Below are 15,865 nucleotides of genomic sequence, written 5' to 3'. Positions count from 1 at the left end.
TTTTTTTAAAAAAAAAAAACACCTAAGAACTGTGTGGTGGACATGTTTTCCTGTAAAACTTCCTTTGTTTCCCTTTGAATTACAAACATGCTTAAATTCCACTGAAGTCAGAATGAACTACTAGCACATGGGTAGTCCAAGGATTAGAGAATCTTAAGAACTTCCTTGAAAAAGCAGGTCATTTTCAAGTTGCTGGTAGATGGTGACTAAAGTGGTGCTTTAACCTTACTGTGTTTCATTTCAGACAAGCATTCTCTTTTGGGACGGTCCCTCTACAGTGTGATGGAAGACATCTGCAAGCTGTTGGATTCCGTTCCAGAATGGGAGCTGAAGTCTTTGTCATGTGGAAAAGAGCTCCTTCAGCATAGAGATCGCAGGTCTGTCTTGAGATGCCACTAACCCAGAGTGTGTTCACAGGCTCTGTTTATCTCTTGTGTCTCTGAGATAAATAACTTTCAAGAAATCTTGGTCTGGCAATTGAGGCAAGTTTATATGAAATTTTATGGTAAGCAAAGGCATCTTTATCTGGCTCTTTGGCTGTTAACTTGACCTATAAAGAAGTTGAAATAAGAGGAGACTGAGAGAAGATTTGATAGCCATCTTCAAATATCCAAATGGCTGTCACATGGAGTAAGCTTGTTTTAGTTGAGATCCTTGCATTGCAGGGGGTTGGACTAGATAACCCTTCAGGTCCCTTCCAACTCTACGATTCTGTGTATTAATAGTTCATATTTTTTTCTTTATTTCCAGAAGAAAACTCTTAAAGAATGGCACTAATGGAAGTAGAAAGGACAGTGGCATATCCTTGGATGAAAATTGCAAACTTTATTCTGGACATGAAAGATCTATGGATGGTGGTGTTTCTTTTCAACTGGGAAAAACCTCTACTATTGACCCTTGTAGGGAATTGTTCATGTCTAGACAACCTTCCCCAAAGGTTGCACCCCAGCATAACTTTCATTCAACCCCCTCCTTTGTACGAAGTGCTCAAGACTCCAGCAATTCCGGCCTGACAATTTTCCCTGAGACTTTTGCTTTGGACAGTAGCATCTCGGAAAATGCAGGATTGTCTCTTTCCAAAACAGGAGTCAACAAAACAATCTCCTCTCTGAACAGTTCCATCAAAAATACAAGGACAGAATGGGGAGAAAAGGGTTGGCTGTGTTCAAAGGGGAATCAAGACCAAGAGAAACTCACTCTACTTAAAAGTAATTTGAGAGAGAATTCCTCAGCAACAGAGAATGTGGCCTTTGATGATGATTTTGATATTGATGACTTTGATGAGTTGGACGACGTAATAAACACTTCAACTTTACAGCCACCTAGTACTTGCTACCAGCGTGCTGAGGAAGCACAGCCTGCCAAACCATTCCTGGAAAAAAGCTCCCTTACAGCTAAGGGAAATGGTCATTTTTCAAATCCTATTTTTCCCAGAGCAAACTGCCAAGGTGTGCCTGCCAAGAGCTGCTTGGGTAAATTATGCTAATTCTCTGTCACAGAAGCTTGTTGTGCCAGGGAGCTATTGTGTAGAGAGTAATTAACTAATCTGACACATTGCTTGAGTGTCTTTTGTTGCAATGGGAATACAGTGGTACCTCGGGTTAAGAACTTAATTCGTTCCGGAGGTCCGTTCTTAACCTGAAACTGTTCTTAACCTGAGGTACCACTTTAGCTAATGGGGCCTCTCGCTGCTGCTGCGCTGCCAGAGCACAATTTCTGTTCTCATCCTGAAGCAAAGTTCTTAACCCAAGGTACTATTTCTGGGTTAGCGGAGTCTGTAACCTGAAGCGTCTGTAACCCGAGGTACCACTGTACTATTCGTTGCTTCACCACAGTCACTTTGTAGCAGCTTTGCTTTTGCTTCACGAGGTCACACTTTTGTCACTGCATTTCTGAGTTCTGAAATACTTTGGGAAATATGACACACACACACGATTTTTCTTCTGTACCGATACCAAATTCTGCTGTAGGGAGTGTATAGCATTTTCCTTTTCAAACAGCAGGAATTTGCTCTCACATTAACTTGAGCAGTGAAGTTCTCTGGTTTTGCATTGTGGTTTTGCTGCTGCTTCTGTGGGGGTTGGGGCTGTTGTGAAATGTCAGCTTTGCTGCTCGACACTTTTGTTTTGAAGATAAATTTTGATAAGATTCACTGGGTCACATCCAAAGTGAGAGTTAAGCAGGTGCCAAACTTTGCTGTTGTAAATAGCGGGGACCAAAATTGCTTACATGTGTGAATCAATTACATTCAATGAGACCAGAAGCATGACTTTGAGTTGAGATTTCACAGGGTCCTATAGTTATATTATTAAGGAATCTAGGATAACTCCCAGCTCTTGATTTTGCATTGCCAACACAGTTGAGGATCACATTCCACCTATCCAGCCACACTAGTATACTTATAATTATGCAAAATGAGTTAAGAGTAAGCTGTTGATATGCTACAGGGCACACACAAAAACCAAGCAATTTTTATTTATTCTGGTAACCTGTTTTCTTCTAGATCCACAGGTTAAAAATCCACCTTCCAGAAATCCATTGCTAGAGCACTTCAGAGGCTTAGCATTTCCCCATTCTAACGAAATGATGAAGATATTTCACAAAAGATTTGGTCTCCATCACTTCCGGACAAATCAGCTTGAAGCCATCAATGCTGCTCTGTTGGGTGAAGACTGCTTCATCTTAATGCCCACAGGTGTGTGATGGCGAGGGTGCCTGCCAACCGCATGTGGTCTAGGGGACTAGTCTAGCAACCTGGGAGGTTTTCAAAAGGCTTGCAATGAGTGAACAGGTGCAGGGGACTCCTGGCAAATGACCTTCTGCCTCTTGAGGTGATGAAGTGTCACAACCTTTTATTGTGTATGTCAGCAAAGTGAAAGGTGCTGTCCTTAAGCACTCACAATGTCCATTTGGACAGCAAAGTTGAAGACTGACAAACAGATTGTGAGGAGGATGGTTGTGGGGAGATCTGGATGATAGTGGAGGTGTGGGGTTGCTAAATGCAGGTGAATTGATTTAAATCACTGAATATAATCCATGAGTTGAATCATTACTTATACCCAACCCATCTGACTGGGTTGCCCCAGCCACTCTGGGCAGCTTCCAACAGAATATAAACAAGTTGTTAATATTTCCTAAGCAGGCATGCATTCCCACTGGCTCTAATGATTAAACATGCTTCTTTGCAACTAGTTAGAGACTTTATGTGACCTTGACAAAGTCTTGGAAGAGGGGCTATTGGGGGCTACTACCCACGATGGCTGTGCTCTGCCTCCACAGTTGAAGCCTGCAGTGCTTCTGAATACCGGTTGTTGGAAACCACAAGAGAGGAGATGGCTCTTGTGCTTTGGATCCTGCTTGTGGGTTTCCCAGAAGAGGCATCTGGTTGGCCATTGTGAGAACAGGATGCTGGACTTGGTGGGGCCTCCTTTGGCACAACTCTTCTCATATTCTTATGTAGACAGTGTAGCAACTTAAAGCATGACATATTGAGAATTTTCGATTAAAAAATAAAAACACTGTCTGAAAAAAGTTACCAGAACTAAAGTTCCTAATGTGTTGATCATAAAACCCGCACTTAAATAAATTGTGTTTGCAGTCAACCATTCTTACCAGGAGTTGGAGGAGTGCAGAAAGTAATTTTGAAGATTTGTTGAAATATTCTAGGGTGGAGGTTTCTGGCTTTTGCTAAATATCATCTGGACAACCTGCATTTGCTTACTGCCCAGGTGAGCTTTCCAACTAATCCTTGGTTTTTTTCCCTTCCCACAGGAGGTGGGAAGAGCTTATGCTACCAGCTACCAGCTTGCGTTTCACCGGGAGTCACCATTGTGATCTCCCCCTTGAGGTCACTGATAGTGGATCAAGTTCAGAAGCTAACATCAATGGATGTGAGTTCAAGCCCATGGTTTTCTCATTGATCCTTTGCATGAGGAGAGTTGTCTGCATCTTCATTAGTCGTGACCGATTCTGCTCTTTGCTCTGGGGTATGACTTCATGCAAATTAAAAACTTCCATTCCTTATTTCCAATATTTGGGCACTGCTATTCAGATTCAAGTTGATCCACAGTTTGGGAGCTCAGCACCATAGCAGGCAAGGAAGGGAGCATGGACACATATTTAGACCTACGACACAGAAGCTAGTACTTTATCTGTGTGTACCGTTTTTGACTTACTGTAGATAATAGTGTAAAATGAGTGTTGAATCCAGCAATCCATTTGCTGTTGCATCTGTTTAGTCTATCACTGTACCTCAGTGGTAGAGCACCTGCTTTGCATGCAGAAGATCCCTAGGGCTGGGAGAGAACCGTATCTGAAATCCCAGAGAGCCGCTGCCTGTCATTGTTAAAGGTAAAGGGACCCCTGACCGCTAGGTCCAGTTGCGGACGACTCTGGGGTTACGGCGCTCATCTTGCTTTACTGACCGAAGGAGCTGGCATTTGTCCGCAGACAGCTTCCAGGTCATGTGGCCAGCATGACAAAGCCGCTTCTGGCAAACCAGAGCAGCGCACGGAAACGCTGTTTACCTTCCCGCCGGAATGGTCCCTATTTATCTACTTGCACTTGACGTGCTTTTGAACTGCTAGGTTGGCAGGAGCAGGGACCGAACAACTGGAGCTCACCCCGTCATGGGGATTCAAACTGCCGACCTTCTGATCAGGCCCTAGGCTCTGTGGTTTAGACCACAGCACCACCCGCATCCTGCCAGTCATTGTAGATAATAGTAAATGGACTAATAGATCTGACGTGGGAACACAGGGAGCTACTTTATACTGGGTGCAAACAGCTCTTCTTCTGTCATAGATTCCAGCAACTCACCTGACAGGTGACAAGACTGATGCTGAAGCATCCAGAATCTACATGCAGCTGTCGAAGAAAGATCCCATCATAAAACTCCTCTACGTTACTCCAGAGAAGGTTTGTATAAGGTCTAAGCACCATCAGCATTGGGTTTTATCATATACAGGATACAGCCCACCAGGCAAAGGAAGCCAGCAGGTTTGGATGGAGGAGAACTAGGCTTCCATCCCTGTTCAGACATGAACTCTGCTTGCATGACTAGAGCAGGCCTCTGCTTACCAATGGTGTAGAAAAATTGGGGTTTAGTTTTTTTTGTTGCCCAATTCCCCAAAGGACTGAGACTCCTAAGTTCATGATCGGTCAGAGATGAATGGATGGAGGCAAGGATCTAAAGAAAGCAAAGCAGATCCTTATTTATTTATGTTGCAACAGAGTTCCCTCCCCTCCCTGCAAAGTAGGTAAAAGAGACCACGAGCAAAGAAAAAACATCTCTTTTTAAAGGGCTGCATTTTGGCCACTTTACAAACCAGAAATTACATCACACACAAGGTGGGGCTACAGTGGCTCAGGCAGGTCAAGGTGTGACATTCCTGAGGATTTAGCAAGTTTTACATAGTTCCAGACACAGTTTATGCAAAATATTAGCATTTGATGAGACAGTCAGGATGCCCAGCAGACATCCCTCAGTGCAGAGCATTTCGGCAAATAATGACAATTAACACAAAGGAGGTTCATAGATTTGGGAGAGGAATCCCTTCAGGAACTTTCCCTGATTGCTATCTGCCTATGTGTTCTCAGGCAAGAGGGATTATGGAGGACTCGAATTATACAGTTATAAATGATCTTATACAATGTTCCATAGGAAATTCAGGGTGTCCTTATTTTAGCAGGCTAGAATTTAAATATACTGGTTCTCCAAGATACTTCCCTCTGCAGAGGAAACATATTAGAGTCCTTAGGAGAGCCAAGATGGCTTTTTGAGATGGTTCTGTGTGTAAAGTGTAATTTCTCTCAAGGAATTTTCCAAATGTTGAAGGGTGAAGGATTGGTTTTCTGTGGACTGGGTGTCTGCTATGTGTGCACCCTAAATTTTACAACACCAAATCTATCTGAAGTGGTGGATGAGGGCAAATGAGATAAGGAGGCTAAAGCACTTTTTATGCTGAAAGGTGATGTAGAAAGGAATTTGCTATGTGCGAGTATACAGTGTTGGCAATTCTCCACTCAAGTTTCTGGATCCTTGGGTGTGGGTCTTCCTTAGGTCTGCTCGAGTGGCCGGCTGATGTCAACCCTGGAGAATCTCTATGAGCGGAAGCTGTTGGCGCGCTTTGTGATTGACGAGGCACACTGCGTTAGTCAGGTGACCTTTTCTTTTTTGGAAATGTCAGGGGTTGGTGAACCCGCTGAACCCTTGCATTGATCTGTAAGCAACTTAACTTTTTTTGAAAAAATCTTTTGACTAGTGGGGCCATGACTTCCGCCAAGACTACAAGCGGCTGAATATGCTTCGTAAGAAATTTGCTTCCATTCCTATGATGGCTCTTACTGCCACCGCAAACGCAAGGGTGCAAAAGGACATCTTGAATCAACTGGAGATGCTGAAGCCACAGGTGTAAGTTTGATCTACACCAGGAATTCTCCAACTTTCTATACCCAGTGGCCCACATGAGATCGCTGAAAATTGCCAAGGCCCAAAATGGTGGTGCAGGGCAGGCAACATTAAAATGGTGGCCAGTGGCATTTGCTGTGTCTGGCATAATCAGCTGGCAATTGCTGACATCTTTTTGTAGTGATATCTAATCAGTCTTTGGAAACTCTCTGGCACAGCCTTTAGCTCATGAAAAGGAGTTCCATAGGTCAGCTTTCTTCAAGCTACCTGCAGGCGTTTGTTCTGGAGGTATTGTGACTCAGCCTTCCCATTTTTGTCAGAATTAAGTCCCATTTTAGTTGGGTAGAGAACGCCCTTTATTTTTGTATTTTCCTTGCCCTGCCCCCAAGCATCCCAGAAGTTGTTTTTTTATCCCATCTCCTATAATATCTCTCCCCTATTTTCCTTACACACTCAGCTTGAATCTTCTCCACAAGCCCCAGCCACTAGTTTTTTCTCCTTCTGGCCTATTTCCTTTAGATTGACTTCTTTGCCCTGTAACAGATCTGTTATCTCTTTTTCTTTCTCTTCCCTGTGTTTGTTTATTTCCTTCAGCTCCACTTCTGGCCCTTTCCTCTAAGAAAGAAATGACTTACCTGCCCTCCTAGGCCTCTCAGCCTCCTTTACTCAGCCTACAAGGAGCTGCTGGTGTGTCCAGCCCAGATGCTATGGCATGGTGGGGGCACTAGTGGCTTTTCTTAATATATCATTTAAGATACACATATCCTTTAGCAATTTACTGTTTTTTAAAGAAGAAAAATTTATTTTTCTTGTGATGGATATTTTCCAGGTTTAGTATGAGCTTTAACAGGCGGAACCTGAAATATGATGTTTTGCCCAAGAAGCCCAAAAGTGTTGCACTGGACTGCTTGGATTGGATCCGAAAATACCACCCAAGTGAGTTTAGCTCCTTTCCTTCCTCTGTCAGGATTTATTCGTGTGAATCGAGTCTTTTTCAAAAAATGAAAGAATTGTAGAGTTGGAAGGAGCTTCTGAGGGTCATCTAGTCCAACCCCCTGCAATGCTAGAATCTCAAATAAAGCATCCATGACAGGTGGCCATGCAACCTTTGCTTGAAAAGCTCCAATGAAGGAGAGGCCACCACCTTCCGAAGGAGTCCATTCCACTATCAAACAGCTATCACTGTCAGAAAGTTCTTCAGTTCTGTGAAATGTACCTCAGAGGGGTGTGCAACTTCTGCTGTCACTTCATTTAATTTACTTGAGAGGACTGAATACTCCAGCTCCCATGTTTTGCCAAATTTTTCTTTTTCTCTAGATGACTCTGGAATAATTTATTGCCTCTCCCGATACGAATGTGACTCGGTTGCCAGCACATTGCAGAGCTCTGGCCTTTCTGCACTTGCCTATCATGCTGGTCTCGCGGACAGCACCAGAGACCATGTGCAGCAGAAGTGGATTAATCAGGACGGATGTCAGGTAAAGGAGACAAAACTGGAGAAGGTGCTGATATCACGCACAAGTAGAAATACTTAAAACAAACACAGGGTGTAGCCAGCACAGATCTAAATGGTTGTTAGCTCCTGTGGCAAAACAAATGGCCCCGCCTGTTTAGCTGGTCAGTTTTCTGCAGCCTTTCTCAATGGATGTGTGTGTGTGTGTTCGTCTTTACCCTCCTTGAGGTGAGCCTGAAGTCGATCAGAGTATCAAGCCAGAAAGCACTGTGTCAGTTCAGTGCATAAAGTGTGTTTGTGATGCGCTGCTTGCCCTTGGCAGTATGCAAATTCTGTTTTTGTTCTCTTCCAGATTATATGTGCAACCATTGCTTTCGGCATGGGGATTGATAAACCTGATGTGCGCTTCGTGATCCATGCCTCTCTTCCTAAATCTGTTGAAGGTTACTATCAGGAGTCGGGCAGAGCTGGGCGTGATGGAGAAATTTCTCACTGCCTGCTCTTCTACACCTATGCTGATGTCAACAGGCTGAGAAGACTCATATTTAGTAAGCATTTCTCTGCAACATCTCAAATCTTGTGACCAGAATCATGCAAGAATGGGCTTTAATGTGTGTGGGGGGGGGGGGGAGAACAGTGTTAGCAGCCCACTTCAGTCATCATGACTATAAAACATAGAAGCACTGCCTGCAAAAGATTTGACTTGGTGTTTGCCTCTCACGTTTTAGGCTTTAAGTGTTTTCATTTAGGTTCCTTGGAACAAGCAGTGTGCAGCATCTAGCCATAGGAGACTATAAATACTGTAAACTTCCTGAAGAATTCCTTTCCCATAAACTTCTCAGTTTTTATATGGAAAAAAAATGCTGCAGTGTCTCATTCCTTTCTCTTCTGTGTATTGTACTAAAAAAAGGTTGAAATCCAGCTCACAAACTTAAAGTTTGAACCTTTTGGCTTCTTCATACATGTCTGCAAATTATTGGTCGGAAGGGAAAGCAATCTCTCACTCTGTGTGTATGTTCCGTAATAATTCAAAAGGTGCATTATTTGCATTTCAGTGGAAAAAGATGGGAACAGCCACACAAGGCAGACACATTTCAACAATCTCTACAGCATGGTACATTACTGTGAGAATATCGTGGAGTGCCGGAGAGTGCAGCTGCTGGCCTACTTTGGGGAAACAGGCTTCAACTCTAGGTTTTGCAAGGAACACCCTGAAGTCAGTTGTGACAACTGCAGCAAGAAGCAGGTAAGCTAGTTCTGCTTCTTAACTCTTCAAAAGGTGTTATCTCTTTAGAGGTTAGAACACATGTATTTCTGGTAGTGGCTGGGCAGGAGTGATTTTTGGGCTGAAGAAACTAAGGATTGCAACTTGCAGACAATGACTTCCAGCTGTTTTCTTCAATGTATAACTTGTTTTTTTCTTGTATTTCCTTCAGATTAATCTCTCAAATTTAAACTAACACTTAGTTTAGCTTGTATATCTTGAGTTGTATTGTCAACTGCCAGGTGTAGTGCAACAAATCAATCTTTCCTCCTCAAAACTGTTTTTGTTAGGATTATAAACCACGGAACGTGACAGAAGATGTGAAAAATATTGTTAGGTTTGTTCAGGAGCATTGTGGCGAGAAGCGAGTAAGAAGGAACAACACAGGGAGGTACACCTTGAATATGATGATTGACATTTTCTTGGGTAAGTTGCAATGTATGCTGTCAACACTCAGTGTTGGATTTGTTTCTTGATCCCTGGTTCCCAATCCTGGAGGTGGGATTACCTAGGGCAGTGCTAAGAGGCAAGGGGGAGGCAGAGGGGCACTTCAGGTGTCAATTACTATCATACTTTGAGAAACTGGTATCACTGGATTAATTTCATCAATTTTGTTGAATTAATTGAATAGTTTTAATTGGATTTTGAACAAATGTGCAATTAGTTGTTACTGTTTTGACTTCTGTTATCTTCCTTAGTGGGTCATGTATGTTAAATAATAATAAATATTCCTTACATAATTTTCTGGTGAGTGAGGAGTAGCTAGCCAACCTCGCATGTGGTTTTGGTTCATTTTGCCATCTGGCCTTGATCGTGAGAGGGAAGGGGGTTAAATCACTTGTGAGTCCTCACTCTGGGGATTCTTGTGCTGAAGCATCTTTCCTGGTTTTGCCTTTATCAAGGAGACACACTGTGTTTTTCTGAACAGGTACAAAGAGTGCCAAGATTCAGTCTGGCCTGTTTCGCCAAGGAGCAGCCTACTCACGCCATAATGCTGAGCGACTCTTTAGGAAACTGGTACTGGACAAGATTCTAGAGGAAGACCTTTACATCACTGCTAATGACCAAGCAGTTGCATATGTCCAGATTGGTGAGAAAGCTTATGCTGTGCTGAATGGATCTCTGCAGGTGTGTAGAGCTAAATTCATCTACTTGCCTAAAGTGTCATACCCTGTCTCCTCCTTCAAGTAGGTGTTAGGAGCTTGGAGCCACCCAGGAAAATAGTTAAGAAAATATTAAGGTCTTGCAGAGAATGGCTGAAAAAGGAGATGCTCCTTTTCCTCTAATGGGTGCTTTCATCCTCTTCCTGTGTTGCTGTCATAGTCTCAAGCTCTATAGAAGGAAACTGCACATCTTAGTTTCAGTGGTACATTAGTGAGATTTTCTTCTGCTGCTTCCTTCAGGTAGAGTTCCATGAAACTGAAAGTGCCAGCAGTATTCGCAAGCACCAAAGGGCGTCAGTGATCAAAATTTCCCAGCGGGAAGAGATGGTTAAGAAATGTCTCTCAGAACTCACAGATGTCTGCAAAAACCTTGGGAAAGCGTTTGATGTCCATTACTTCAATGTTTTTAACACTGCCACGCTTAAAAGAATAGCAGGTAATCTTGCTGCTCATGGAGAAACGGTTCAAATCTGTGTCTGTGAATGAAGTACAGTACCGTTGCGCCTTGTATGCACAATTTCAACCTTGTGTGGTTGAAAGCCAGCCAGCTGAAATCCTGCAAATTAATTGTATGCAAGCTCGTTTTACGCTGCATTTTCATGGCGTGGAAAGAGCTTTTAAGCTCTCAGACTTCCTTACTCAGCTGGCCCAGCAAGATTTTGTGAGAGCATTCCAGATCCCAGTAAGCTAGGCATGAGCTTAAAACTGCTCTGCCTTGCTTGGAAAGTGTAAGGATGGTCATGCAGGGGTGGTCCCAAGGGAGTGGTTCAGGTGTATGTGTTTTTGCATATATACGCCATCCCCAGAGTGTATCCCCCACACAAGACGTGGTTGTACTCTAACTCTTTCCCTCTGTGATATTCCTGCTGTCTGCCAGGTGGCATGGCTTGTTCTGAAAGACCCTTGCATGGGAATTTCAGAACAACACTCTTAATAGCAGAACTGGGAGATTTTGCTGTACTCTTTTAGTATGAAGATAGAAAGCAAATGGACTGTTCTGCTTGTAAAAGAAATCACTGCCTTGTGTGGTGATCAATCTTTTCAACAACAAAAAATATTCAGCATATGTACCCTTGACCCTGCTTATACCAGACATTCTCAGATGTCAAGCCATTTTAAAGATTTGTTTTTCTTTCCTGGTCTCCAGAGACACTGTCTTCAGACCCTGCAGTTCTGCTTCAGATTGATGGTGTTACGGAGGACAAGTTAGAGAAGTATGGAGCAGAAATCATTGAAGTGCTGCAGAAGTATTCTGAATGGACACTGCCAGGTATTGTGTGACTTCAGTATTGTTAGAAACATTTTCCAGTTATGCACTTTATTTATTTATTAAGTGTAGTCACTTCAGTTATTGTTTTTCTCTGCATGATTACCATTGTAACGAGGAACTCCTCGGGGAGCCCTTTATATGAAATGACTTTTTAATGCAATCTTGGTAACTTCAGTCATGGTGATGATACTCCCCTACCCCCCCCCCCCCCCGATGGAAGCAACTCAAACCATGCCAGCAGCCATTTATGCAGACTGCTCACATATTCCTTTTTTAGTTACAGTGGTCAATTCTCTTGCTTTACATCAGAACACTATCTGTGCTAAGGGGAAGCTGGGAAGCTGCGGGGTTATGGTCTCTGTTTGGCAACATCCAAAGCCACAGGATTAAAGACACATGGGTCTGTTTCAACAGCGGAAAACAAGCCTCTTTGGGCTACAGAAGCTGATGCTGAAAGAAATTCCAGTACTGATGAAGCAGAGGAGGAGCTGCATACAACATCTGCCTATTTCCACAACAGACCCAACAAGGGAAGGAAGAGAAAAAAGCCACAGTTCTTCAGAGAATCAAAGAAGAAAATGAGGTCTGGAGGCCAGCAGGCTTTTTCTAAAGGGTATGGCTGTTTGTTTTTTAATCCTTTGGGGCAAGTAAACCAGATATAATAATGGGATTAAAGCCCTTCTATGGTGCCAATTAAGCACACTTTTACAGTAAAGTAAAATAAGTATTTTATTGTGAATACCTCACAAGGAGTGAGGAGCACATTGGCACAATAGCAACATGGAATCACTTAATTTTAAGCCATCTCATAAAATCATGACTGACAAAGCTGTGATGCCAGCCTGGAAGTGCTGTCCCTTCCAGGGTGTCCTTGTGGAACACAGCAATTCCCACGTTACTTATGTGTAAGGCTGGGTGTGTAGGGCTGGATGAAATGGACAAAAACAATTGGGAAAATTCCAAGCACCTCGAAGAGAGGGACGTGCTGGTGCTAAAGGGTTGGTGTCTCAGCAGTGAGGTCAAGAGCCCCAATGCCAAACTGAACTCACATCAGTATTCTGGTCTCCTTGTAAATGAAACATTTGGCCAAAATGCAGAGCAGAAATGTTGGAGATTGTTTTTTAGGGATTTAAATCTCATAAGGATCTTGAAGCAACAGATAAAAGTATATATGCATGTTTACAAAATTATTGGGGGTCAATGACATACTCTATATTTCCCTCTCTAACTTTTTAGGGGTTACAGAACCGGCAAGAAGGCACCATCTAACTCCAAAAGTTCCACATCTTACATTCCTCCTGCCAAGCCAGGAATTGGCAAAAGGCCTGCAATTATGGCACCGCCAAAACCACAAAGCAGACAGTACCTTAAACCTTCTTTCTCACTTTTGTAATATCCTTAAAGCCTTTTAAATTTTTATGGATGCTGTTTAACTAATTTTTTATTGAGGTGTAACACTCATGCCTAATGTTAATAAATACATTTGCTTGAACCATACTGTTGAGAGCTTCTAGCAAAACACCTTGTGAGCCATGCTGGGAAAGTTTGGTGGTATATAATTCCTCTGTATTGGTCCCCATTTCCCCAAATAGCTTGCCAATTTCAGTATTCTATTCTAAACAGTTTGTCCATGAGAGATGGAGAACTTAATGCATTTGTGGATCATGCCACATCTATTTAATTTTACTTTGTATGTTTAAAACATTCAAAGCAGCCCACTGATAGGTCATGAAGCATGAGACTATTTTATTCCTAATGGTAAGATACCTTGCAAAATGTTATGTTAACAGACAAGTTTCTGGTCTGAACAGCTGTGAATACTAGAGTTTTGAAATTTGTCTTTGTAGAACTTTTTACACAGATAACAAGAATTAAACATATGAATACAAACTCTTGAAGAAAAAGCCCCAATGTTATTAACTGATTAATAGGACCAGTAACTTCATGTAGTATTAGCTGAGGCTTGCATGTTTTAGGTAGGTGTACTGAACACATCCCAAGGCCTTCCTGACTCCCAGGTTTAGCCCTCAGGACCTGTCTAAGAAAGCCTGCTTCAACCTCTCCAAAATATTTCTCAGGATGCTTGCCAGGGTTCCCATCTGCCTTAACCTGCTCCACATGGATTCTGCCACTGTGCAGAGCTGATCAATGCTCAGTTTCCTCTCTAGGTGTTCCAAATTATCCTTTGATTATAACAAAGAGCAAGAATGGACTCCATTATTCTGTGGCTGCAAGTAGTGCTTGGGATCTGTGTGGAGTTTCTCTCTCTCTCTCTCTCTCTCTCTCTCTCTCTCTCTCTCTCTCTCCAAATTTGTAACTGAATTGGTACTCAATTCAGATAAAACTAATAATAATAATATATTTATGCCCCATCCATCTGGCTGGGTTTCCCCATTAAACACAGCCTTATTGACGACATGACTAGAGGTATTAAACACATTTTTGCTAGGATATCTCAAGTAAGTGTTCTAGAACAGGTAAATGCACTTAAAATGCACAACCAATGGCTGCCAAACACCTAAGGTCTAATATTTATGTGAAAATAAACAAATTGGTCATTTTATCTAAGTAAATTTGTACTTCTGGGTCACCATATCAAAAAGGCTGGGAGCCACTACTCCAGATGGATTCTAATGTACTGCAGATTTCACTGCAACTGTACAAGCTAAGCTGCATCCCTCAGCTTGTCAGCTTTAACCTACCTGGCTAGCGGCTGTTTAACTAGTTATCTTAAAATATCTTTTAAGTTACACTCCTGCTAACATGGCAGGTGTTCTGTAAGCTGTCACGATAAGAACCCCCTTCCTGTGTTCTGTCAGGCCTTGCAGAACAAATGCTTATGAATGCAAATACTGATGCTGTCTTTTTGTAAGTAATGATAACATGAGTCTTGTCACAGTATATTAAGATATACATGTTACCTGAAGAGCCAAGCAAACAAAATTAATTTAAACATTAATCTGCAGAAACATCAAAGTATGTTGGTGACAAGTAAGGCTGGAAAATATCTTTTGAAGAGATGGCAGGCTTGCTGCCATCCCACTCGGCAGAATACTTGGGAAATAAATGTGTAAAATGTATAGTTTTAACAATGAGTTCATATCTCACTCTAGCGTGGACATCCAAATCTAAAATACAGCAGTATTGCATATTGCCATCCCTCACTGCTCAGGTTATTGTATACAGTGGTGCCTCGCAAGACGAAATTAATTCGTTCTGCGAGTGCTGTCGTCTAGCGAAAATTTCGTCTTGCGAAGCACGGACGGGGAAGAGCGGTTTGACGGGGGGGGGAATCGCGAAAATTTTTCGTCTTGCAAGTCGCGCCCATAGGGAAATTCATCTTGCGAGTCAGCCTTTCGTTAGCGAATGCCTTTCGTCTAGCGAGGAATTCGTCTAGCGAGGCATTCGTCTTGCGAGGTACCACTGTATTACAATGCCTGGTTGCAATCCTAGTTGGCAAAGCCACCCCCTGGCTCCCCAGAAGGCTTATTCTTGCCCTGTTTTACCACCATAATGTTTCTTCATGTGCTGCCAAACTCTAGCACCTTGTAACTGGTGCACAGGTGCAAAGGAGATGAGGTTCCAAGCCGAAGTTTGTGGGAGCCATTTCTGGCTGCATTCTTCCAAGGCAAGCAGGATGCATGCTGTATAAGAAAAACTGCTTCCTTTATGGGGTATTCTGGAGCCTGTATAGAGTCCTTTAAGTGGGTTCCCTATCGGTAGGAGAAAATAACAGGCCAACCAGAGAGTATATTGAGAAGCAAAGAGGCCAGTAAGCCTGACCTTTATTCAAGGAACTGTTGCAACAGGGTCCCCACTCACCACATGCAGGAGGGAACCCTGAACAATGGTGCGCAAGCAGTTATATAGATTTTTGAAATTGCCCACCCTGTAGCCCAAGATCACCACCCCCTCAAAACATCATACATACATCACAGAAGGAGGTGGCCTATGGCAGAAATCCTGTCTGCTGGGATACCTGATAATGGTCACTGATTGCATTACCTGGGCAGTCTTTGGCTATTCTTTGGTGATGGTTAATACTTAGTTCCTGAATCCGGGTCACAGGGTCACACTATTCATACACAGATACACCCTTAAAGTAGGATTTGTAAGAGAAAAGACAATGAGAAGGCTTTCCCCATTTGCCTCCCTTACTGCAGAGGAATATTTGAGGCCATTGGGAAGAGTCAAAATGGCTTCAGGATTACTCTCCCATACTACAGTCATACCCCCTTCCCCTCCACCACACGCCCATCAAGTGAAACGAGATAAATACATTTCCGTTTCCCAGCCATAAATTCCA

At 42.8% G+C, this 15,865-nt stretch overlaps 1 protein-coding gene across 1 annotated transcript; it reads left to right on the top strand.

The window, feature by feature from the left end:
* The first annotated feature begins 1,348 nt into the window (after window positions 1-1,348).
* On the top strand, window positions 1,349-13,056 carry BLM (BLM RecQ like helicase). The gene is made up of 16 exons (XM_033166998.1): window positions 1,349-1,448; window positions 2,504-2,695; window positions 3,772-3,890; window positions 4,804-4,917; window positions 6,062-6,160; window positions 6,264-6,412; window positions 7,239-7,345; window positions 7,727-7,887; window positions 8,215-8,410; window positions 8,918-9,108; window positions 9,417-9,552; window positions 10,055-10,254; window positions 10,530-10,725; window positions 11,437-11,559; window positions 11,974-12,172; window positions 12,796-13,056. The coding sequence occupies exons 2-16, from the start codon at window positions 2,584-2,586 to the stop codon at window positions 12,950-12,952; spliced, it is 2,259 nt and encodes a 752-aa protein (XP_033022889.1). The 5' UTR covers window positions 1,349-1,448; window positions 2,504-2,583; the 3' UTR covers window positions 12,953-13,056.
* The last annotated feature ends 2,809 nt before the right edge of the window (window positions 13,057-15,865 follow it).

Source organism: Lacerta agilis, chromosome 13 (assembly GCF_009819535.1).
Source record: "Lacerta agilis isolate rLacAgi1 chromosome 13, rLacAgi1.pri, whole genome shotgun sequence".
NCBI classification, from domain to species: Eukaryota; Metazoa; Chordata; class Lepidosauria; order Squamata; family Lacertidae; genus Lacerta; species Lacerta agilis.
This window is presented reverse-complemented; position numbering and strand designations above follow the sequence as displayed.